This window comes from Lissotriton vulgaris, chromosome 3_1 (assembly GCF_964263255.1).
Source record: "Lissotriton vulgaris chromosome 3_1, aLisVul1.2, whole genome shotgun sequence".
In the NCBI taxonomy this organism is placed as follows: domain Eukaryota; kingdom Metazoa; phylum Chordata; class Amphibia; order Caudata; family Salamandridae; genus Lissotriton; species Lissotriton vulgaris.
This window is the reverse complement of record NC_141689.1, coordinates 184,884,281-184,910,913: the sequence shown is the minus strand read 5'-3', so window position 1 is coordinate 184,910,913 and position 26,633 is coordinate 184,884,281. Positions and strand designations below refer to the sequence as shown.

Here is a 26,633-nt window from a genome sequence, read left to right as displayed (position 1 = left end):
GATTATAACAAATCATTTCCACACATTCTAGTTTGTGTGCTGTATAGTTTTATTAGTAAAAATGAAAGTTCAACTGTAAAGGCCATTTCAGTTGAAAAGGTGTTGTCTGTAATAGCAGTTTTCTACCACAACATGCATCCTCCACTTTATGCCACTCTCTGACACTCCCCTCTATGACACACTCCAGGCAACTGAATGACGTTCTACAAAACTCTATGCCACTCTAAACCATTTCACCCTACGACATTCCACTCTATGCCACACCACTCTAAACTAAATAACTCCACGGCACTCTACTGTAAGACACTCCACTCTATACCTCTCCACCCTACGCCACTCTACTCCACGCTACACTACAACACGCTATGCCACTTAATTCTAGACCACTCTATTCCACTGTATGCCACTCCACTTTACAACTCTATGGCACTGAACAAAACTCCACGCCATACCACTCTATGCCAATCCATGACACTTTACACCATTCCATGCCCCTCCACTCTCTGACCCTCTATACCACTCTACTCCACACAATTCCCTCTGTCACCCCACATAACTTTACTCTAAGCCACTTCACGACAGTTCACTACACTCTAAGACAGGACCGGACTGGCCGTAGCAGGCACTGGACCGGGTGTTTACCGGATGGGCCGCAAGGGTGGGGACCGTTTTTTGTTACCCAGGGCCGGCAATATCGGCCCCCTGTAACAAAATCGGCTAAAACTGGCCCTATCAAACAGATCAGCCGCATCTCCCACACCTCCCTGCCTCCACCGAGGGCTGGCAGAGCAGTTTGCAAGGGCTGGTTTCGGTTCCTAGTCTGGCCTCTCTCTAAGATACTCCACTCCACAACACTTTACACCACTTCACAGTACGCCACTCTATGCCACTCCACTTTATGACAATGTATGGCCCTCCACTCTATAAAAATCCACTCTGTGACCCTCTACTCCACACTATGAGACTCTACTCCACTCTATGCCTCTCTACAACACTGTACTCCATGCTGTGCATTTCCCTGTGTGCCGCTCCACTCTATTCTATGCCACTCCACTGTACAACACTCTATGATACAGCACTGAACGACACTCTACTCCACTTTACACCGTTCCACTGTATGCCCCTCCACTCTCCAACAATTTACTCCACTCTTCACTATTCCACCGCCACTCCACTCTACAACACTCCACTCCACTCTAAGGTACTGTACTGCACTCAATGTCACTCCACGACACACTAGGCCACTCCACTCTACAACACTCTACGCCCCTCCACTCTAAACCAATATTCTCCACTTCACTCTACACCTCTCCACTCAACTAGACTTCACTTCACTTTTCGACACGAAACTCCACACCACTGTCCTCTACACTGCTAACTTTTAGCCATGCTGAACAGCAGCCACACTTGTGTACAACATGGCTAAAACACATTGGCAAAGCAAATAGCACTTGCATAGGCAAGACCTATAGACTTTGCCAATGCTTGAATTTTCAAATTGCGCCATGATGACGGGGTTCTGACTGTTGAAGCTTCCCAATGCTCCACAGTCCTTAGTGCACACAACAAAGCATTTCATTCATGTGCTTTTAAATCTCTAGATAAACGGTTTAAATTTTTAGCCTTAAAGAGTTTGTTTTAAAGAGCCCATTAAAAGATCAGAGAGGTTTTAGCAAATAAATGTGTTTGTTTTCTCACTCAATTGAAACTTTCCTTCCACCACATATAACAGTCTCATTTCTAGGTTTCACCTGTGCAGCTTGTTTCAAGACATACTGTTAAGATACAGGGTCTTAGAGCCCGCCCATTGCTAACCACTGGTTGGCTTTATTGTCAATCTCATTTTCTTGCTTCAAATTAATCACCCTGTGTGAGCTTTCCTTCCTCTTCTTGAGTTTGTCCCTCCTGGGAGCATGGACACATTACTTGTGTCCTTCCACTGCTCGCATTCCAAGCAGTACTTTAAAAAAAAATGTTTAAGCAGTCTACGAGAGTGCATGTGTTTTACATCTATGTTCCCTGTGTTTTTCTCTGCCCTACTTCGTTGCACACCATTTAATTCTCTATCGCTCTCTGATTTGCTCTCTAAATGCGCCCTAAATGTTGCATCTGTGCCTAGCATCACTTCGTTTTACTTTCACCTTCCCCTTGCTGCTTCGACCCACCTGTACATCCCCAGCCCTACTTTTGAAAAAAAAATTAAAAACTCTATTTTTTCTGCTATTTTCTTTTTAGTTACAGCTCCAACTCGGATGGGTAGAAAAATAATAAAAATTGGGTTGTTTCGGTAGATGCACAAGTCAAATTTTTTTTTTTTATTCCAATGTGCGGTGCAGCCGGTCTAAAAACCATTAAGCAAAGACAATAGGTCCAAAAGGTGAGACCTACCGGCTTTGCCAATGCTTAATAATATCTGTAAACTTTAAAAAGGAGCTATTTTTAAAATTGGAGTGTTTCACATCCCTAATTCTTTCATCTTCCAAAGGACCTGATGGCAACAATGACAACACTTAGCAATGCTGTCTCTCTACAGCCACAGAATGCAAACTTAGAGAGAAATGACAACCAAACTTGCAGTGGTTTGTTGAAAGTTGTCTTCTGGGCTCAAGTTACTTATGATTGGCCTTTGATGCCATTTCAACAAACAGCTCAGGCTGCCTGATCTGCCCCCAGGTCTGGGGGTGCTGCAGCCCCCCTAGTTCCAGTGCCCTTGATTTCAATGTCTCTATGTTTCAGGTTCAATTCAGTGCTCTTACCTGTCTGTGTCCAGGGCCACTAGCGGTTTCTCGTCGGGGCTTTGATCTAGAGAAGAGTAGCCTTTGTTTGGGACGACCAGCCTGGAACAAAAGAAACAAGACATGTACATAAAATCTCTGTATTTAAAGGCCAATGCCTTACTGTGTTGGGCTAATATCATATAAGAAGGTATTCCCAATCTAACAGCCTTAAAAAGCGACAAAACCAACCTGCTGTAAGAAACGGAAGCTCTTGCGCGTGCAGTGCTCGGCTACCAATGGTGCTCTAGTGATCTACGAAGCCCTCGAACTCTTCAGTATTCAGACACTTTGTTCATAAGTCACTGAATCTTGGAACCAGCAGCACACACTTAGTCACTAAAGAAGGCATTTTTAGGTCTGGTGTTAAAACTATAAATATAATATACTTCCTTTAGCTCTCCTCGTCCGTTGATCTGTTGTGTTACTCACATTTTGCTTCTGCTCACTACAGCATACAGAATGGGGGAATGGTCAGCCGACTTCAGCAAGTGGCTAACGGCACTTTAAGCAAATGCGCTTTGCTCTTTCTCAAGAAGCACATCTGCACACAAGGTAGTTCCCTTCACTGTCAGTGCTTCTGTGTTTACTTTAGTCTTGTCTTTGTGTTTAGAGTCGGATGTGATAGCAGGATGAGCTCAGGGCATACTCTAGCTTTATCAGTTCCTGTCTCCTGCTAATGCTTTTGTAAATCCTTTTGGAGTGGCCTTTGTTTACTCAGTATACTAGATTGTGTCCATTTGAAACTGTTCTTTATAAAGTAATCCTTTTATAGTATGCACACAGTGAAGTGCATATATTATCAAACTCCTGTATGTAATGCTGGTATGCATCTAAACTGAGAACTACAGTTATACTTGTGATCTAATTAAGTCTATGTCCTGCTTGTGTGGGTTTTCAGTTTGTTTTCAGTGCTTTTGTGTGTCATGCCTATAGGGATATGTAACTATTATATTACCAATTCAAACGGTGACGTTTATTCCTGTTTCTACCTTTCATCTGCCCAACCCTATTCCACTGTCTACCTTCCAATCTCTCTGTAAACCTACCTATCTACCTGTCTGTCCCCCTCTACCTATCTATGTGACACTATCTCTTTGCAAATCAATTTACCGGTTTGCAAATATATCTACCTTTATAAATATCTCTATCTATGCAAATATGTATATTTCTTTGCAAGTATATCTATCTCTCTTAGCAAATCTATCTATCTTTGCATCTCTATTTATCAATCTAGCTATGCAACTTTTTCCATGTATGCTCTCCTCTCTATCTACCTATCGATGCAACATCTATCTATCTATCCATCTATCCATCTATCCATCCATCTATCCATCTATCTATCCATCTATCTATCCATCTATCTATCCATCTATCTATCCATCTATCTATCCATCTATCTATCTATCCATCTATCTATCTATCCAACCCTATTGGTCTGTTTACCTAGCAGTCTGTCTACCTGTCTATCTGTAAATCTACTTATCTTTGCAACACTATCTTCTTTGCAAGTCAATCTATCTTTGCAAATATATCTACCTTTGTATATCTATCTGTCTGTCTCTCTCTATCTACCCATCCATTTAGCGTTGCACCTCTATTTACCAATCTACCTCAGCAACTCTATCTATCTATCCATCTATCTATCTACCTTAGGAAAGCTCTACATTATCTCTTCAACCCTCCATTTATAATAAAGATGAAAAAAACATTAAAAAAAATAGCAAAGGGGCTGGCAGCCAACACCAGACGGTTTGGCTTTTCTTTTCTATACAACATGTTACAGGTATTTTTAGCCAGCATTTATCCATTAGTCTGTTGCTGTGGCATTCGCATGTTTCTTCCACCTACTCTAGCATGCATCACGTGGCAATGAGCCAGCCCACTTCAGCCACTGGGTGACTTCACTGGGAGTTACAGCATGGTGCTCTATCACAACGAGCACATCCCCTCACAAAGTAGTTCCCTTCCATGTCATGGACAACTATGGCAATGTGTGCTTTTTTAAGACCAAAAATAATAGTTTGCTTTTAGCCATTTTTTTTTTAATCAATAGGTTCCAACAGCTTTCTCAGCAATAAGGTTTTGCAAAACCCATCAGAAAATAATACAAGAATTGCCAAAAGGCTGGCGGCCAAAACCAGACCTATTGGCTTTGCCAATGCTTGTTATGCCTGAGGTGTCCTCCTGTGCCCTCTGTCATATTCCAGCAGTTAGCATGTCTTTAGCGTGCAGGTGACTTAAATTTTTTTTGCAGCATGGGCCATTGGTCACTGAAAAACCAGATGAATAGGAAATGAGTCCCCAGCCTAACACTCACAGCCATCAAATGACTACAACATGTCTACACTTTGCGCACGACATATACTATTTATTTTTAAAGTTACAGGAAACTAGTGGAATACATTGCAACAAATATGGGGAAGCACATGAAAGAGTGGTCTCTGTATGCATGTCAAATGCGATATCTTTCTGTTCAGCCGTTTTTGCATTTCCCAAGAACTGTTACCATGCACAGGCCCCCGCAGACCCGCGGAGCGGGGGGCCCCGCCCCCCCCCAAACTTTATGGCAGAAAAAACCTAAAAGAGCGCACTAAGAAATAAAATATTTGATCAATATTCATGCTTGTACTGTCTATACGCAGCCTCAGAACACAGAAACGGAATGTGGACTTGGTTTTATTCTTGCATTTTGTATACGGTAATAATATTTCTCCCGTACTTGGGATAGAAGCTATTGTAGAAAACCTGAAGGGCAGGGATGTTTAAAAAATTTCAAAGCTAGAAATAAAACATTACAGAAGCAGAATGCAGTCCGTTTTTGCAGTGTTCTCGTGGCTGAAAAGGAGTAGCATTATTTTATTTGGTACTATATCGGAAAACGTGTTATTCTGTTTTAGGAAGGGTCGTGTATGTTCTAGACTACTAACCATCTGACTTTAGTCAAACATTACCAATATAGCTGCCGACTTGTTCCATATCATGATGGTGAGTTTAGGCCAGTTTTAACTGTGTAAGCCTACCACACCAAGCGTTACTGGGATTTGTACAACCATACTTCTAATGCGCGTGAATCTAGTCCCAGCAAGGTTATTATCAATGCCACAGTCTACATTCTTAAAGATGTCATATACCTAGGGATTTATATTGATAGTGAGTTTGTTCAAGTAGTTAGGATTAATTATAGGCTTACATAGCTGCCATGGTTTCAGATTGCTTATGTGGGACATTTTCATAATTTCAGTGTAATTATGAGTGACATTCAAGGACTATGAGTGACACTTTCTTGTAAAAAAAAAATCAAGCACTGAAGACGAGTGAAACATAAAGATCAGAATTTACACCCATTGTAGCAACGAGAATCTCTAAGATGATCTTAAAACTTCTGCAAAGCACCAAAAATGGGAGGGCACTAACTTTGGAGGAGGGCCCGTAGTGATGAATGTAAAACTGGTAGTAAGATGATCTTAAAGTAAATAGCTCATGAAGAAGTGCACCACGGCTACAGACTCCGGACCGCTGCACACTGACATTGCAGGAATAGCCTTGCAGCTGAGCATTCTCATGCGCATGCCACTTTGCGCAATATAAAATGCGCGCGAGGTATGAGGCGGCTGAGAGGGACCGTGCGGCCCAGGACGGACCGTGCAGCCCAGGTCGGACCATGCAGCCCAGGTCGGACCATGCAGCCCAGGTCGGACCATGCAGCCCAGGACGGCCTTAATCTAATTATTGCCAGTGCTAACCTTGCTGGTCATGGGTAATTGCCCAACCCATAATTTCATTGGTTTAAAAAAATGTTCTCTTTTGTCTATAATGCAATGTTATCTTGTTTTTATTGTAGGTGTTTGGGCATGATCATTACCTGTTGGCTGCCACCAGCGCGTCTTCTGCTCTTGGATTAAAACCGATGGACACTCGGCCATAGCATTGAAACTCATGGCTGCGCTCATATTTTGGTGAAGGAATTATCTTCACCAGGTTTTAAATGTTTTTCATTGCGAGAGAGGGTTTTGGTGAGGAAATAAGGAAGTTAAAAGGAAACACATTGCAAGACATTTTCCCGTGGCTTGCGAGGCGTTTTTGCGTGGCTGATAGCTTACTTGGAGGGAGCCCATGCGACTACACCCCCGACAAAGAGGTAAACGCTTAGAGGAGTAAAACAGCATTATTGGCACATACTTCAAACAGTAAATACGAATGGAAAGCATTTCTACATAGAGTGGAGTGGCATGGAGTGCTGTGGAGTGGTGTAGAGCAGAGTGGAGAGGCATAGGGTGTGTTGCGTAGGGTGGATTGCAGTGTTATAGAGTGGTGTAGAGTGGAGTATATTGTTGTAGAGTAGTGTGGCATAGAGAGGAGTAGTGTAGTAGAATAAAATGGCATAGAGTGGAGTAGTGTCGTAGAGTGGCGTGGCATAGAGTGTCAGAGTAGAGTGACATGGAGTGTAGTGGCGTAGAGTAGCGGAGAAGACGAGTGTGGTGTAGAATATAGTGGAGTAAAATGGCATCTAGTGGCGTAAAGGGAGTAGCATAGAGGGTCATAGAGTTGAGTAGTGTTGCAGAGTGGCATAGAGTGGATCAGAGCACCATAGAGTGGAGTGTTGTAGAGTGGATTAGAGTGGCCTAGAATTAAGTGACATAAAGTACAGTGGTGAAGAGTAGACTGGCATAGAGTGCAGTGGCTTAGAGTGCATTGATTTTGAGCAATTGGCATACAGTGCAGTGGTGCAGAGTGGTGCAGTGTAGAGTGGCATAGAGTGACAGAGTGGAGAAGAGCGTCAAAGAGTGGAGTGTTGTAGAGTGGAGTAAAGTGGCCTAGACTGAAGTGGCATTAAGTACAGTGGTGCAGAGTAGATTGGCATAGTGTGGATTGGTTTTGAGTAAAGTTGTATAGACTGCATTGACGCAGAGTGCATTGGTGCAGTGATGTAGAGTAGCGTGACGCAGATTAGAGGCGTGCGGAGTGGTGCAGAGTAGAGTGCAGTGGCATAGAGTAGAGTGGTGTAGAGCTTGGACCATCAGCGCAGTAGTTGTAGCGAGCAGCTGCAGCATGGGTGCACCAGTTGCCTCATATCTGTCCTTAGGCTAGGTGGCCTGCCTCAAATTAAATGGTGCGCTTCTGAGCCTCTCAATAGTGAAGATGAGTTGGCCCTCTCGCCTGTTTTCCAGCCCAGCATCATCGTCTTTGTTGTAGAACATTCTGATGACCAAGATATAGATAGACCTACACTACTATTGGGGCAGCAATTACATGTTATGTTACGTTATTTATGTTTATATACTGCATTCTAAGGAAAATATGGTCCACGACCCAAATGCCATGTCTGTGCTTAGTTAGATTTACGCAAAATGTTCTATTTAATGTGTTGTGTTGGAAGTTTGTGTTTGTTCCATGCTATTGAAAAGTGCTCTTCGGAGCCACATTGTAGCCAGCTGTACAGTATACCGGCGTTATGTGGGGTGTATGCAAGGGCTGTACAGTGCATTCTGTTTTAAATAACTTACAATGCTCTTGGGAGATCTGTGCCATCCAGCTATATGGTATTTCTGAGCTATGTGCTGTATAAGCTCTACCCAGAGTGCGCTATTACATGTCTGCGTGTAATGTACATTATTGAAAAGTGTTGTTGGGTGCTACAGTGCACCATATTAGTCAGCCGTGCTCTATCTGAGGTGCACAGTCAACATACCTTTGTAAACTGGTTACCAAGGCTAAGTTTTTGTCTGGTTCCAGTACCCTCTGGGCCCCCACTCTGCCTATTCCTTGCATTTGAAATTTACATTTACTGCTTTAGTGTGAGAATGCATTTCAAGAAAAGGAATATAAAGTAGGGCTGCCAAAAGACAAAATGCCAGCCATGTGTTTAAAGAGCCTGGAAAGACCTCATCTTGGCACTATATAGGGTTATAAATAAAAAAGTATGTATTCATTTGCAATATGACTTTTCGGTCTTTGTTCCCTTTAATTATCAGTCATGGATCTCGTCATTCAGACAGCCCTAGAACACAATTAAAGTGCTTTCTATTTATATTTGCTGTTCAGAGTATGCACAGATAAGTACAGCTTTAGGTGACTGCTTATTTGTCGGTGGGGCAAAGTGGTAGGTGGTGGGCCGGGCCGTTGGGGGGGCCCTTCCATGTGGTTTGCAGGGGGAGGGGGGTCTCAAGTTTCCTTACACCACTGTTAAACTCCTACATACCCGTCTAAGAGGGCACCGGCCCTCTACTTTCAAACCATAGGCTCACTCGGCGCAAAACTTTAAAGCATAAAAGAAGGATTCGATGTTTTATCTTGATTCGGCAAATGAAGCAAAAGTTATTGTCAAATCAAAATGTGATTTTCTTCTGCAATAATTATAACTACAGAGGCGCTGCTGCAGCCCTGAAATATTTAAATACATATATTATCATCAACTGCTAGAATTAGCTGAGAGTGTAAATGGGCAAATCTATTTGGAGGACAGTTATGACAATCTTAAATGGTACTGTCCAGGCCTGTGACCCTGAATAGAGACTGCTGCGAAGATTGGTAAACTCTAACCTCCTGTGAACATGCTTCTGTTCCATCCTGTTACAGAGGAAATCCCGCTAACTATGTTTAAATGACTCCAGGCCAAGTTGGCATTTCTCATTAAGTGCCATCTGCGCCTCGAGCCCGCTCAGAGCGAGGCTCATTACAAAGCCAGGACATTAATTAATGATACGCGAGAGCCAGGCTTGCTGAGATGTCAGCCATTGGCTGCCGCGAGGTGCGCCGTGATTGGGGGACCCGCCCCCTGGAGAGAACAGCGCCGCTCTCCTCCTGCCGATCACTTACTCCACCGCACACCTGTCCAATTCCGCACAATCTTCTGAACCCCGCAAGCACTACATGGCGGACAGCTCCCAACGAGAAACGAGATACACATTTACAAAAATGTATTAAAACAATTAGTAATGATTAACGCTACTCATGCAGGGGTGGGGTGCAGTGCAAGTTTCCCCCATCCACAGGAGCGTCATAGTAGCTCCAATTTACTAGATATTTTTCTACAGGTGTAAAATACAAGCATTTCTTCCAGGGTTGAGCACCCTTGTGGTGGTGCCCCTCCCACCTATTCATCCGAAGCCCTCTGCCTAATGATAATTATTATGGACTTTTATTAGAAGCCAAACTAGTACAGAACATGTGCATGAATATTGTAGCAAGTATTCTAAATATAGCGGCAACACAGAACATGGAAGACGTAACTATCATGACAAGAGATAACCTGGTCTCCCAGAACTCTCTTTCCTACCACCAAGTCGCTGCTGATTATCCGAGTCCAGGTGTTGATGATGAAGAGATTCTTATGGGACAACAGTGCAAAATAACAGCAGGATTAACTGCAGGAAGTGTTATGAATGTGCTGTTTGACATCACATGAACCCTACTCGTAGTTGTTTCTAAGGCGATAACAATTATTATAGTATTAACATCTTGAAGCACTTCTGACAGCGATAACACTGAATACCATTTCTTCATTTCCTATGTTTGCGGTGTCTCAGAGGCCCTTGGACTATGCAGATCTTTTACAGCACCGTAATCAACACTACAAGTGGCATTTTGTAAGTTTACGTTTTTTTGATAAGTAAATGTAAAATTTTACAATTGTGTAAACTCTTTTACATGTCTTCATCCTACAAAAGGGGAGTGGAGTTGACGCGGAGCTGCATGGCTTATGACAGTGCTGGACTGCCCTACGCGCAAAGCCTTAAAAATCCCAACCGCGCACAACCCCACTGCCACTCGGCAGATCCCAATGCCAACCTGCTCCCCACCGGCTGGAGTAACAGGCAGAGCCGAGAAGGGTCGGTTCCACAACACTTTCACTATGAAAAAGATAAAAAGTGGCACCATCAGCACTTTACCTACATCCGGGTGCTGCTAAATGTGCCTCAATGCTGAGCACCGACAAACACCACCTCAAAGCAAGAACCGCACTGAACATACTGGTGCTGCCAGAGCCGTCTATGAAGGAGAAAATTCACCCAGGAACTGCTTTATAAAAAAATATTTTTTTATTAGCCAGAGAAGTACAAAAATAGAAATACATTACAATTTCGATTATTTCATTACCAAATGAACTGCAAATTCATCAATAGCATAATGTACATTTTTTTTGAGAGCTGAGCAATCTCCAATATAACGGAGCCACTTGTATACATTAAACAATTTCCAGTCTCCCAGTCCATCCAAAATGAATCCCTGATACCCATCCCGAAGACCTCCGGCTCTCTGGGGAGAATAGCGGTTTCCTCCGTTATACTACAGCGGGCTGCACATGTGCCGCCTCTTCACCCAGTCTTACAGCTCAGCCACGTGGTCTTAAATATCCATATCTTTCGGCGCTTCTCCCTGGCCCGGAGGCCCTAACTCTTATATAGCGCAGCTTCCTGGGTATGATATTTAGCAAACGATGGAGCCATGCCAAATACGTGGGGGCTCGGTATCCTTCCATGCCGCGGCTATCTATGACCCAGCTACGGCGATTGTAATGAATACAAACTCCCTTTGCGATGTCGAGAATCCGGCCCGGCTATTATAACCCAATAACATCAGAGCTGGGCTAATTGTGATCACACTTTTACCTATTTGCTGCCAAAAGTTCTCAATACCAGATTTTAAAGGCATCAGTTTACTACACGCATAACACATGTGTATTCAGTCCGCTGGACTGCTTTGGCATCTAGGGCAGTTGTCATTCTCTCTTTCCCCCATTGAAACAGTTTTGCGGGGGTATAATACAGGTTGAAGAGGGTTTTTTAATGCTGGGCCTTTAGATTTGCTGAGAGAAGGATCTTCTCCCCTAGTTCGAGCCACATATCTGAATCAATCTCCTCATCCCCCATTTTGTCTGCCAAGTACACCTTAGTTTTTACAGATCATCGGGAAGGGTTTCTAATAAAATCGTGTAATAATCTCTGATCCAACCGTCCCCTCAGTATATCATTTCCAATATTGGTATTTCACTGAGGTTGAAAGACCCTGTAGGCAAACTCTTTAAACACTCCATGATCTGTATATATTGGAACAGCGTCCCATTATCTATCCCTAGGTTTTGAACTAGTTCTGAAGATGGGATGATCTCGGAGATGTTATATAGGCTCCCTATCCTTTCTTTTCCGACCCGCTCCCAACCTTTACCCATGACATACATCTCGCTGGGAGGAACACATTGTGAGAGCGAATACCCATTATACTTGGGGAATTTTAATAATCTACTAATTTTGCCCCAGAATTTCTGGGCAGCCTTGAACTGAGTTTTTGTTTTATAATAACTGGGCTCCATCTGCCTAAGGAACAGCCCCTCCGCCTCCTTCCCTACAGCTAAGTGATAGAAGGTGGGATATCTGAGTCTTCAATTCTCAGCCTGCCACAAGCAAAATGCCCATCTGTTGCAGGGCAGCTGGTCAATAATAAAACCAATTTGAAACAGCCCACTCCCGCCCATCTTGAGGGAGTGTTAGTGTTCTCAAGGGCTGTCTAGTTTTTTTGGTAGTGCCATATGAAGTTTGAGAACATTGTACTCATTTTCTGTATTATGATATCAGTCAATTCAAGGGGGATGGAGTGAAACAGATAGAGCACTCTAGGGAAAATTTTCATTTTTAATACGTTGACCCTGCCTAGGATTGTTAAATGCAGTTTATCAAGGCGCCTCAATTCCTTCCCTTTATCATCCAGCACCGGATCAAGAATGTTAGAACTTATCCGGACCCCCAGATACATGGGCGATTCAGTTTGGCATTGGTCTTGCATGATTCCCCGATGTATTCCCCATCAACTGCAACCGTGCATAGGGCTTGTAATACATTGCTCGAATGGCTGTAATCAGTTGTGAGCCAAACTCTCTTTCTGATAAAACTTCCATCTAGGAACTGCTTCAATGCTGTCACGGGTGAGTAGAAGAACTAGCACTCCATCAGGCTAGGAGGATCATATGATCTCTTGTGGACTAGCATTGCCATAGTCCAGCAGGTGGTATGGTGGCTCTGGTATAAGATATGGGATACATTTTCTCCTGCCGTACATTATAAGGATATTGCAAATTACTGAGGAGTTCAATGACCACATAGAGGAACAAGGCTAAAGGCCAAGTTCTGTAAACAACGTTATAAACAAAGGTTATGGAACTTGGGAGGGACTTGCAATATCCTATGTACAGCAGAAGTACTTTATTCCTTATAATACATGGTCACACCATTACCTTTCCCACACACCATTAAAATCCTTGGGATCCTTGGGTCATAGCTCTCTCACATGAAAGAAAGAGCATGCTTGCAAATATGGAGAATAAAGATAGAATATCTGGTGCAAAATTAATCATGTCAAAAAGCTGGTAGACGATCACGATCTCAGCACGACTCCGAATGCTTCAAGTCTACTTCTTACACACTGCTTACCTTACACCGCTGCGTCTTCATGCCGCTGGGCTCCAACCGGATGCCCGTTGCCCTCGCTGCCCCCACCCCAGCGCAGACTTCTACCATATGGTGTGGCTTTGCCCTGCGATACAGCGATGCTGGGAGTCTCTTAGATTAGAGAGTTGATGGAGGTCCTGGGTTGGGAGGTACCTTTGGATCCCACGCAAGTTCTTTTGGGCGTCACTGATGGCCTGGACGGCAATAGAGCCGAGAAGCTCTTCTTCAACACGGCCTTGGTTGTAGCTAAAGGAGATATCGCTTCCCAATGGCTGACTAACACCGCGCCAACATTGGCCAGCTGGCTTAGAGGCGTGGACTGGTGTGCCGCACAGGGACGGCCTCTTTATGTGGCCTTAGGCTACCCTAAGAAATTTCGACCAATGTGGGGGAAGTGGGTGGGAGTGATGGAGATGTAGGGTGGGCTGGGTGGGCCTACGGGTTGCCTCTGGATGTGTTGGTCTCTGCACTGCACTTATTTCATTTAATGTATCGATGTGGATTGTGGCTATCTTGGTCTGACTCTATCCGGTGTACTTCTGAACGGTGCTGTTTGTTTGGCTGTTTTGGAAATTTAATAAAATTGAATATCAAGATGTCTGTTGCAGTTTAATACAAGTAGGCTTTTTTCTTTTTTTTTTTTTAACTCTGAATGAGTCGACACATGCAGAAAGATTTTAAGTTCTATATAATTACCTAAGTGCAAAAATGAAACATATTGCCATAAATATCTCCTTTCTGCTTCTCAATATGCAGCTAGATAATCAGAGCAAAACAAAGAAAAGCAACCTTTTGTTTCGTTCCTTAAACAGCTACTTTAAATATGCTCCGTAACCTGACTTGCCTTTCCCCTCGTCTGCTGACTCTAGCAGCAGGCACTGTAAAGTCAGAACTCATCTGTAAAAATATATTACAGTTGAGTTCTGATGTCAGTTCTTTATACTGGGCAACTAGGTGCATTACAAGTCGCCTGTTATAAAGACATTAGGAACAGGTTCATATACAGGGATCGCAGAATCCTATGTATGATATACCTCTGTTAGGAATACTGGGCACTTCATAGGTATTATATTTGGCTCCTTTGAATATTTCCAAGCATATTTCTACAAGCGTCCACCATGATTGATGAAAGGGGATGGCTTCAGTGCTGGATGAAGCATACAGCAAAAATCTATCAAATGAAAGTCCATTATTGACTCCATCAAATCTTGAAACACAACAGGAGTCTAACGAAACATGGCAAGTGGTGATCTTCTGTGGCTGCTAGAGACACAAACTGAAATGCATCCAACCAAAGGTCTGGGTGCATTTCACAGAAGGTCTTGCAGGAAGCTTCGAGGAGTCATGAAAGGAGCCCTTTGGATCATATTTGGCATCATGAAATTCCTAGATGTTACCATTGGTATTTATTCGGTATGTGCGGTGCTCCTCTGGTGATTAGCTGGCCAGGCATATGGGAATGGAATTACATGACACTGGACAGAGTTTGCAGGAGCTTAGAAAGCGTTAAGTCTACCGTCTCAGGAAATCTTGCTACACACCACTTCTTCCGCACCAAAGACCTTACCCAGTCTATGTGTGTGTTTCTTTGCCCGGCGGGATTTGTTGTGAATTGAGACTAAACCACTGCAACATCAATAAAGGCAGGGTCTGGGTTGGGATAAGCAAATGGGATATGGACTGGGCATCAGAATTGCATCTGTTTTGGGATATAATGCTAAAAGGTGACAGAAAATAGTATATATGGAATGAATAGCTGTAACGATCGCCCAGCTGCACTGAATACCCATGACCACTCGGGACTGATCGGATCTACTGCTCCACGCCAGAGACTCTTGTGAGCAGATAGTATTGCTGAACGGTAAAAAAAATATTCTGTTAAGTTAGCCTCTACTCCTCTTCCATTTTGTCTACCAGCCTCCATTTTTGTGTTTCTGCGGGGACTTTCATAAAGTCAGAAGTTACGTGCGCACTGAAAGCTGGCCATACTGATAATGCTTGTGTGTCAAGAGTAAACAGCCCTGCCCTGCTGAAGGGCCTACATGCACAGGTGTCTAATCTGTTTGCCCACCAACGCCTGTAACCTCCCTTGCCTATCTACAAACATGACGTGGGTAAGGATTTATCAGGATTTCAGCATGTAAGCATTATACAAAGGGGTTGTGTAAGGGTTATGTGTAAGTATTATGTAACAATGATGACGTGGTTTCAATGTGTTTCACGAGGCAACGAAAAGTATAAATGCCATGTTTGAACTAGTACTTGTTAGCCTCCTCCCTCCGGCACTTGCAGTGTCTGAGTGAAGAGACTCATCTCATGAGATGTAATATACATGTGTTTTGTTCCACTCCAGTGTCGTTCCTCATTTAGTGAACCCGTAGACAAAGGGTGTCCCTGCACCAGTGAGACAGATCAGATATCTCACTTCTACAGTATCATCAGCCCTTCTGTGGACGATGAGTCCGCTAGCAACATCTTCATGTCCCGACGGGGGATTAGACAGACGCAGCTCTTCAGATCGGAGTCCTGGGTCTTTTGCCCCCCTCCTTCGCTACACTGCACCGGGCACAGAGTGCTCCAACAACCACAGCTCCACTTCGGGTGGCCGCCTCCCCAGCCATCCAAGCACCAGAGGACAGTGCTAGCAGTGCGAGACTGTTTGGTACCCTCTTCAGCTCCCACTTCACCCACCGGTGAGTCTCACCCCAAAGGGTCCCTATGGAGCAACATTTCCTGGGGCCTTGGAGTACAGTGCCCAAAATCCTCCCTCTGTCTGGAGTTGGGGAAGCAAACAGAGCTGGGTAGGCGCATACATTTCATCACCGTCCACGCGCGGGATGTGCCGGGACCACTTTTGATCCGCCATCGCCCTAAAGAGGCCAGGCGGGGCTATTTCTCTTGGCGCCATGCTTGCTTTGGCTCTTCTCTCACTGCTGACGTACTGTTTGTTATTACCCCGTCCCTGTTTGGGTGCCCTGCTCACCTCTGACTATTAGATATCAATGTTAGGATGGGGAAGTGTAAGAATACTGTTAATCCACCTAAACCGCAAATGGGTTTCTTCAGCAGGCTGTAGAGGTAAGTAACAAAGAAATATAACTTACTGAATGATGTTTATCTCTTACTTTTGATTCTCCTGTGGGATGTACTTGTTTAGTAGCTTGGGGGCCTGCGTCTGTGGGTTCTGCTACTATCTTTGCTCCTGAGTCCCCAAGCCTGCACCTACTGAGCTTTTGACGTCACCGCTCAATCTGTCCTACTCCTCAGCAATGGGACCACCAGCAAAAAGGAAGAGGCAACTAACAGCCAACTGCAAAACCAAAGAGTAATCAACTACCTTCCTCAGCCTCTATGTGGGACTCAGCTGGATGTAATGATCTAGATTCTAGACCATGCTGCTACAGATGGAGTTTTATGTGGAAAAATAACTTATTTTGGAAGCAAAATTGAAACCTATTTATGGTTTGGGGCCATTGTGGTGGAAGTTCGCAAAGTGAATTCTATTACGCTGCCTCTGCCTTAACCACCTTCCGAACCTGGTGATCCTTGCTTGGGATGAGCGGACTTCCCAAAGTGCCCCCGTCTTAGCCCACTTCCCAACCTGTTCATCTGTGCTTGGGATGAGTGGACCTACCTTACAGCAACGACAATGTAGCAGACAATCTCAGTATGAGGTTAAATTGGCCAGTAGATAAGGGGGCTCTGAGGTCTAATTATTCCGGCACTCTTACCCCCTTGGAAGCAGAGAGGGTTGGTCCCGGGGAAGGAAGGGGAGTGGAAAGGGAGGATGGGGTGGATGGGAGCTTTTCACCTCTGAGGCTGTGTGGTAATTAACAACAGGAACCAACCCATTGATCAGAAATAGTTGTTTAGGTTGCCCACCATCTTTGGAAACGAAGGCATATATTATCCTGCTCCCTTTGGGCTTTTTCTATCGCCACTTTCACCCAGTGTCTAAGAATCTAGCCTGGCTACGCGCCAGGGCGCTGGCTATATGAAGTATCCTTGCTAATCTCTTTCTGGCACCCAATACCCTTCCCGAAATTGAATGACTTACTTTTGACCGAATAGCGAGGGCTTCCTTGATCCGCTCCACACTCTATTGCTGCAATCCAGGGACTGGCTCCCAAACGTTGGCCACTAGTAAAATTAATGTTGTACCTGTTATAGGACCGACAACGATAAATCCCAGATTGTCTCCCGAGCCTATTACTAGGGCACCTGTAGATGAATCGCAGGTGACCTCTGTTGATTCGGTCGATTCTCCATTATTTGACACGGGGACTGTGGTTGTAGTTGCTCCCGCTCTATTATAGCCAATGGTACCAAATATTACAGCTATTTTCAGCTGGAATATTGCTGGGATAATTTTCAAACAGGGAGATTTAAAAGTGGTCAATTTATTGATTGCGAAGTGATTTGTCTCTTTTAGGAGAAATGGGTCACTAAAAATGTTTACACAAGTGCTTTTAAAAGTTATAAGGTCTTCAGCAGGACGACCATTGGATGGGGTGCTTTTCTGGTTGAATATTGTATTATCTTGTTCTGTGGTGGAGCTCCCATTTGTGTCATCCGATATTGAAAGGTTGATTATTATTCCTCATAAGGGAATATATCACTTTTGTTAATTAACATCTATAACAAGAATTCTGGTAAACAGAACATATCTCCATCTATCCACCTACTGGATGAGATCCTAGCCTCATATAGAAGGACTTATGTCATTGTGGTAGGTGACCTGAACTTAGCTTTTGAACCTTATGGAGTCCTTAACTGTGTTGTGATGAAGATATACTGAGGAGAATCCACGAGTTAACATCCCCTGTGACAGGCCATCTTCCCAGGGCTGCCCTCCATAAGGTGGATTTATGCCTTACAAACACCTCCAAGCATGCAATGGCGGCTCATCTTCGGACGTAAATCCTGCTCCCACTTTTCGTCAACATACACTAGCCACATTGATTATATCATTCTCAATAATAGTATAATTAGATTCATTAAGTATATGGTAGTGGTTGAAGAGGAAAAGCGTGATCACAATCTACTGATATGAACTGTGAGAGACTACCTACCATATGTTACGCGGTCACCTACTCAGCTCTGTGGGCAGGTATTAGAGGGGAATAATAATCATAGAAATGTGAAATATGAAGGCGTTTGCTCCTTTCCTAATGTGGCTTCAGACATTTATGCCAATGTGGCTACACATATGGCTACAATGCTTGAAAATAGGGAAAATTGTGATGCGATTATTGCTGAGCACATTAATTTATTTGCTGGGCTCAAAGATCTCTTTGTTAAGAACACTAAGCAGGCCCCAAGGAATGACAGTTTGAGAGGGTAGTTCTCACCACAGTGCAGGGATGCAAAGAATAATCTTATCAAAGCCCTAAAAAAGGAGCTAGGCATGAGATTAGGGAGTTATAACACAATACAGGGCTGCAATATGATCAGCTAAAGCAAATTGGGAGAGTAGAAAATGTGATGACCTGCGAGAAGGATCCATTAATAAAGACCTTAAGTCGTTTTGGCGGATAGTGAGTCAGGGCAGTGAGAATTTAGCTAAACCCATGGAGATGTCTATCTAGCCAAGCGAGTGGGTACCTCACTTTGGAAATCGCTACTCTCATCCGCCTAAACCCGATCCAGTGCATAATAGCAATGAGAAAGGAGCGGTCAATATGCTTCAGTTGCCATTGTCGATGGTTGTTTTTACTCTTAAGGAGACAGCAGCTGCGGTCTCTTCTCTGAAGCAGGTTAAGGCCCCGGGGTTGGATAAGATCCCATCCAATCTTTGTAGATACAATTTAAATACAAGGTGTTTCTTATATTACTGTGGCGCCATGATGCTGGCTATGTGGAAAGAGACTGAGATCATTTTAGTTAAAAAAAAAAAAAGGAAGTCCTAGCCTTCTGACTAATTATCACCCTATCAGTCTCTTAGATATCCTGCAAAAGGTCTTTTGCAATCATGTCCTAGGGTAAAGGATGGATTGACGATAATCAGATCCTCTCCCACCTGCTGGCTGGATTCAGATCAAAGACCGGCATAGCTGACCATGTCTTTCACTTTCTCAAGGCTAAGTGGAAGAATGTGGATGTTGGGGTGCACTCTTCGTTGACCTTTCAGACGCTTTTCATCTGGTCGCTGGAAGGGAATTATGGGAGATTCTTTTTGGGCTGGAAATTCTCTGCAACTTGCTTAATATTATTGTGCTCCTCTATGAGGGAAATTTTGCAAGAATTTGTTGGGGCCCTAATGGCAAGCTAACAGACAAAATTGCCATCAAAAAGGAAATCCACCAGGGCTGTGTTTTGGCCTCAACCCTATTTCTTTTAAGCATTAATAGTTGTGCAGAGTTTCTGATAACTTGAGCAACAGTTGTATTATTTTAGCAGGCCAGAGGGTTCCCTGCTCTTTTCTATGCAGATAACACTATTTTACTTTCTAAGACAAGAGTTTTATTCCAAACCCTTGTTGATAGATTTAACCTGTTCGGCGAGTCATACGGTCTTGAAATTAATGCATTTAAAATGTAGCAGATCACTTATTGTAAAGGTATGAGGGATAGAGGAACTATCAGTTTGGATAGGGAAACCTGGGAGAGGGTTAAGGAATTTAAGTATCTGGGGATCCGTCTGACTGACTCTGGACCGTGGGCCACACAGATCTCCAAGAACCCACGCTTGTTAAACCACCAGGATGCAGCCATCTTCAGATTCGCCATGAGGGCCCTGCCGTATCAGATTTGCTGAGCAGTGGAGATATAAAGGGCTTAGGCTAGGAATGCAGGCCTATACGGTGCGGAATTATAAGGCCACTCCTTCACGGATTCCCTGGGGGTTAGTGAGAACAATTTCATAAGAGCCCATGTGCGTATGAGGAGAGATAGCCCCGAGTCCCACTCAGACAAGATCTCGAGTCTGTCTCAGAGTTGGCCAGGTTGAGGTCTATGCTTTATCGGGTCCGCATATGGTTCACAGAGGAACTGCAACCATACAGAGATGGCATTATTGATATTCTGAGCTTATACAGCAACCAGAAGATCAAGTGGTTGGTCTATGTCAAAAACCTTCTATACGGCCCGTTTTTGGGCAACTACTGAAAAGAGTCTCGACTGGCTCAACTTCTGAGGTTGCTGTTAAAGCAAGTTTCTGGGGGCAGGTTGCCTCTCGTGCTGAATCTTCTAGTCATATGGGTAAATGTACTAGGTCTTTCCTTTGGCGCAAAAACATTCCCAAGGTGGAGGATTTTTTAGACTTCATTTACCTTGCACATTCGCTTTTCTTTCAATTCAGGTATAGAATTCCACTGATTGCCATATTTACTTCAAAATGGGCTTTAACACAGGACAGGTCCTCTTTGTCTCGGCATACATGCCTGCTGATGAGACCCAAGAGCACATCTTACTCTTTTGCAGAAATATTCTGCACTGAGAGCCAGGGGATAGCACCCATGTGTCGCCTTCTGGGTTTGACAGATCATGTAAACGCTCTCAGAATCTGTAAATGTTTTCCCATTAGGGTGACAGCGATGTCTAATTTTGGTTTGCTGCAAGGTCAATTAGACAAAAAGCAACTGTCCCCCTATCTATGATTAAGTTAAATGAAGCGCTGCATGCATGTCCATCTTATTTCATCTCTGTACCTCCCTGAGTTGAATTTTAAAGTTGATGAGAAAGAGTATATTGACCATGATATTTTAGAGGTTTTTTCTCAAGGTTTTTTAGTTTTATATTTGTCTATTTATAGTTGTTGCGTTTATTAAGGAATTGTATTTTATATGATAATTTCTTTGTACTGGTCGATGAACAATTATGTTCGGTCTGTCAAAAAAGGTTATACTTGAATAGTTGTACTGAACCTTGCAAAGTCGAAACGTGGGTGCCGAGGAACTCTTCTACATCATCTACACAGACCTCTCCAGAGGGTGTCATGGAGAAATTCAGGTGACAATGGCTATGTTTAGGCAACAATATACATGACTTATGTCTGAGTTTTGTGATCAAGCAGTAAAGGAACCACTCACCCAATGCACCTACATGTCAGAGATAAATATGATCGAAAGAGGACAATGTCCACCTTTGAATTAATGAAACAGCATTTGTTAAGCGCAAAGCTACCCGAAGGCGTCCCAGCGCTGATAGCAGTACATTCAAGAACTCCGAACTGCATTAGGGAAACAATAAGGTTTTAATTTGTTTTCGAAAGGTCAGATGGTTCGCCTCAAGAAGGATCTGGAGGGGAAGGCAGTCCATAACTTGGCGACATAATAAGGAAAAAGACGTCCTCCACACATTTATTTTAGGGACTGCAGCCAGATGTTTACTGTCCGACCGCAGAGCCCTTTTTGAACAATAGGGCAGAATGATGGGACGAATGATGGGTGGTCCCTTGCCTGCTAATGCCTTGTGTGCAATACACAGAGCCTTGAACTTGATTCTCTCCTGTATGGGAAGCCAGTGGAGAGTGGTGAGGGCAGGCTTTGCCAATCGACGGTTAGGGATTCTCAAGAGCATACATGCTGCACGGTTTTAGACAATCTGTAATTTTGGAGTGGTAAGGGTTGGGGCTCCTAAATAAAGGGCATTAGCATAATCCAGCCTGGTGAGAATCAATGCCTGGACCATAAGTCTTCTGGCGGGGAAAGAAGAAGAGGAAGGACTTTTCGCACCATCCTAAAGATGCCATAGCAACTATCTGCCACCTTCTGTGTTTGCTCCTTAAAGTCAAGATTGCGGTCAAGCCAAATGCCCAGGCTCTTAATCTGGTCCTCCGGGAGGGGGGTAGGAGGGATGGGGGGGAGACAAGACAAATTGGCCAGAATGATCCTACATTCAATGTAGGGGCCTTGCCGAGAAGCATCAGCTCAGTCTTAGCCCGGTTAAGTTTCAAGAATGAGCATTCCATCCAGATTGCAACCTTCTCCAAACACATGGCTAAACCAGGCGCTGTATTGTCAAGATGATTAAGTGAGACAACCAGCTGTGTATCATCGGCCTAGGTAACAATCTGTACTCCAAAAGGTTTCACTATCTGCCAGAAGGCTCATGTAGAAATTAAATAAAGTGGGGCTCATGGAAGATCCCTGTCAGACACAGCACCAGAAAGAAGCTCCTGCCTGCTGGTTCATGTGATTGAAATGAACTTAAACAATGACAAGGCCTCCACCAGATGAGGCCTTTGAAGCAATCATACTGACGGTGTTTAAAGAGCAATGAACCAGACTGCAAAGATGGGGCTTGCACAGTTTGAGAAACAGCAGACACGTCTTACATCCTTTCCAGGGGCGCAGCATCTGCCACTTAGAACCTAAATCCTACAGAACCAGAATACACTTACAATATAGCTCAACTTATCCATCTCACAAATTCTCCCCCCTTAATATAAAATTCTATGAATAACATAAGCAAAGAAACTTCAACTTCAAAGTAATACGTAAGCTATAAACAGTTAACTAAAAGGAAATAGAAAAAAAATTAAAAGAGATGTAATCAATAAGGAATTGAAGGATCACTAGATGAAAGCCGACTGTCTAAAGCCAAACACTGACACAACCAAAATTGTGATCTTATTAAAAAGCGCATCACAATTATACTCCACCTGGTGGGCAAAAGAGTTAAGACCAATTCCCATCCCAACCAACTATGCCAAGAAACAGAGGATCATCATCGACAGCAAACTCAACATGACAGCCCAAGCAAATGGCGTTACTGCCTCATGCTTCCATACCCTGAGGTAGATATTCAAATGACTCCCAATCAGCACCTGGAAAACCTTCACGCATGCTCTGGTCACAAGCAGACTGGACTACGGGAACACCCTCTATGCTGGGATTTAAAAAAAAGCTTGCTAGAAGGCTGCACACCATTCACAACTCGGCTGCCAGAATCACTTTCAACCTCCAACATTGCACTCACATTACACCAGACAACATCTGAAGAGTTCCCCTAGCTCCCAATTCACAAGCGAGCACAATTCAAACTCCTTAACCACACTTTCAAGGCAGTAAATAAGCCTGGCCCTGCATACATCAACAATAGCATCTGCTTTAACAAACCGGCCACACAACTCCGCTCATCGAGACTACGACTTGCAAAAATTCCATGCATAAGAAAAACCAGAGCTAGCGATCAAATCTTCTCCAACATTGTTCATAAAGCATGCAATGACCTCCTGCTACATGTAAGAGCCTCCTACTCACAGGTTGAAATCCGCAAAAAGCAGAAGACCTGGATTTTCAAGTAGTCCCATTTGGCCCTAGGTGTGGCTAGACTCACCTGCTCAGCACCAGGATACCCTTCACACGGACAGTGCGCTCTACAAACCTGCATAACATAACCCACCCAACCACATAATCTTTCATCTTCCTAGGCAAGGAAAAAAGTACCTGCCACTACTTGGTGGTTTGCCAAGTCTCACATGAACCATCCTTAAGAATAAAGCCCTCTGAGATAACAGTATCTGCCTTTGGAAGAACAGCAATATCAACTGCAGGAAAACATCCTCACTATCACACAAAGATTTCCAGTACCGATTACAGTTGTGGAATTATGACTCACATCTCCAGCAGCATTATGAATGTGACATTCAGCTCTACTTGTTCAGTGACACTTCCCATTCACACCACCACTGATATCATCCTACCATACCCACTCATTGGTTCTATGTTCAACAACTTCTTGCTCCTCCTTCCAACACATCTTTTGGCACCTTTTAAACGTATTAAAACTCCATTCCTTCTCATCGCTCAATTTTAAAGCATTAGAAACAAATTCCACAACTGGGTAAGAGCTAGTAATATTGCTACTTCCCATCTTTGTTTTCAAAATTTTCTTGACACACTTGATCTCCAGTTTCTACTGTTACATTCTTGACACCGTGGCTGTAATCAATGTTTTTTTGTAAGTCTTTTGCACCTTAATCATTTTTTTCCTGACAATAGAAAGGGACAACTCTTTTGGACTATCAATAGAGATCCAAGTAACGGCTTAGACGAATGTTCTTTGTGGACAACGCTAATGAAGAAGCTGGTGATGAAGACCCGGACGGAGTAGGCCAGATTGCGAATATTATCAAAAAGCAACAGGAGAGAAAGGGTATGGATATTCACTCTTACACCACTTATCTTACTATCAATAAACAACAAAAGAGTGAAAAAATATATAACAAACAGCCTCAAAATACTATGTGAGGTGAAAGAAAACACAGAGGGATGAGACAATACAAGGTAATTTAAGAACCCTCACTCACCAACATGCTTCATCACTGGGTTCCCACTGGAAAGACCTAATGTCTTTCCAGTGTGCTTCAACGCCTGTTTACAGCGGAGCTGGTTCTTGTGTGTGTTGAGGGTGTATTCCGGCCAAATTAAGCTAGGTGAGTGCAAAAAAAGGTGAAAAAAGAATTAATTAAAAAGTGCAAATTCGTGACTTTCAACTACTTTATTAATAGTCCGGTTTGCACTGGTTAAAAACAGATATAGATGGACCCATAGGATTGGTCTCAGTTATTAAAGACCCCTAGTCCATAGTGAAAAAGATTGGTCGACATGTTTCTGCTTTTTTTTGAGCCCAAGTCGCTCAGCTTTCATCAGGACCATATAATGTGATCCTCCGGTGGTGTACACGCCCTAAGGTGCACCCTGCCGTGAGGAGTTCGTGTGAAAAGAAAAATAATTTTTTTTACATTTTGTTTTATTTAGTATATATTGTACTTACGGCTGTAAGCCGTTCAAGACCACTACAGCAATTTTGCTGGAGTCGGGTACCGGAGGAACGGCAGTGCATGTCCTCATGGGCGAGCGCAGTGTGAGGTAATCTTCACGCTGCATGCTGACCTACTGTCTCCGCTGCACGTCCACATTGGCAGGCCCTTTAGGTACTGGAGCCTGCTAACCACTAGAACACTGCAATCCCAAAATTGCACCTCAGGGACAGGCCTTTCTTCTCCCGGAAGGGGAGGGGAATTAAAGTGCAGGTGGAGGCAACTTCAAACTAAGCAGGAAACACGCGAACTGAAATTCCAGAGCGCGAGTACTCCGTGTAATGTCAAATTCAATTCAAATTCAAGGCTGTAGTAGGAAGATGGCGGCTGAGTGAGACGCTCGGTCGGAGAGCTCCTCACAAGAGACCTGGAAACTAAAAATGAGAGGCGGAATCGAAGGAACCAGTGCAGCGGAACAATAATGAAGTTGAAACTAAACGAAACAAAGCTTTAACAAGGCATTCTAAAGCGTGTGTGTAAAGCGGATTTACCGGCGCGGAGAACAAGGCGGCACTAGATGCGGTAACAGAAGGAAAACAAGTAAAAATCCAGCAAAATCCAGCAGCGCGTGTCAGAGCAAAACGACTCCTAGCTGCGCGACCCTCAGTTCGTGACCCGTGAGTGTTGTCCGATGGTCGGTTACCTGATTCAGAAGGAGCTGGAAGCAGAGCCCGTCGAGAGCGCTGGGTTGGCGGGGTGGAGAGAGACGTTCCGGACTACAGCGCGAGCTTTCTCGGTGTCTGGGCAGAGGCAGTGAAGGCGAGAGCGGCGCACAGGAAGGCGTGTGGGAGGCTTGGCTTCCTGTTCCGGGGGATCAGTGGCAGAGACAGCAGCGACGGCGGTGAGCAGAGAGAGGTATCGTGTGGCTCTGTGACCCAGGATAGTGTGTGGGCTAACAGCACAAACAGCATAAACAGTCAGATTAAAAATGTAAGCAAAGATGAAGGGAAAGGAGTAATAAATGCAAAAAAAAAAAAGTCGCATTCAACATTAACACAGCCATAAACTGCCAAAAAAAAGCTGTTCTAAGTTTTGAGCCTCACATGAATAAAAAAGTACTAGAAGAGGAGGGCAATTTTAGTGGAAAAGAGTTGAGAAATGAAAAAGACACAGAAGCCAAAACTAACACTCTCCAAAAGAAGGTAGATACAATAAAAGTGGACAGCTTGAATGATAAAGAGGAGAAAAGTGAAGCAGCTGTGGTCTCAAATTACTGCCTTAGGAACAGGAACTTTCTCAAACAGGAACAATACCCCAAAAATATCACCCCCAGAGAAGTAAAAAGAAGGAAGGTAAAAAAATCATCTCTAGAGCGTACAAAAAAGCTCTTAAAACTACCTGTAGACAAGGCCAATACAAGTCAGAAAATAAAGATTACTCCCTCATTAAGAACTTTTTTTAAAGTCCAGGTAAAAAAAACTAAAGATGATGATATAAAATTACCAGTACTAGCATCAGAAAAATTCGAACCAAGTCCACAACAGGAGGAAAAAGAAATTTACTTCTCACAAAAGGAGTCACTCAAAACTCCACAAAGCAAAAATTCAAATTCAATTTACTCCTTAAAAACAGTAACGAAAGCTGGAGTAGAGATCAAAAAAATTGATAAAACCAGAACTCAACCCGATCATCAAGAAATGGCTGAAGG

The 26,633-nt window shown here is 43.6% G+C and overlaps 1 protein-coding gene across 2 annotated transcripts in view; it reads right to left on the bottom strand.

The window, feature by feature from the left end:
* Positions 1-26,633, bottom strand: part of FAM219A (family with sequence similarity 219 member A) — a 430,729-nt gene that overhangs the window by 54,944 nt on the left and 349,152 nt on the right. For both annotated transcript variants that reach the window (XM_086960280.1, XM_086960278.1), the window contains exon 4: positions 2,757-2,837. In XM_086960280.1, the coding sequence (XP_086816406.1) occupies positions 2,757-2,837 (81 nt within the window). The remainder of the gene's footprint in view (positions 1-2,756; positions 2,838-26,633) is intronic.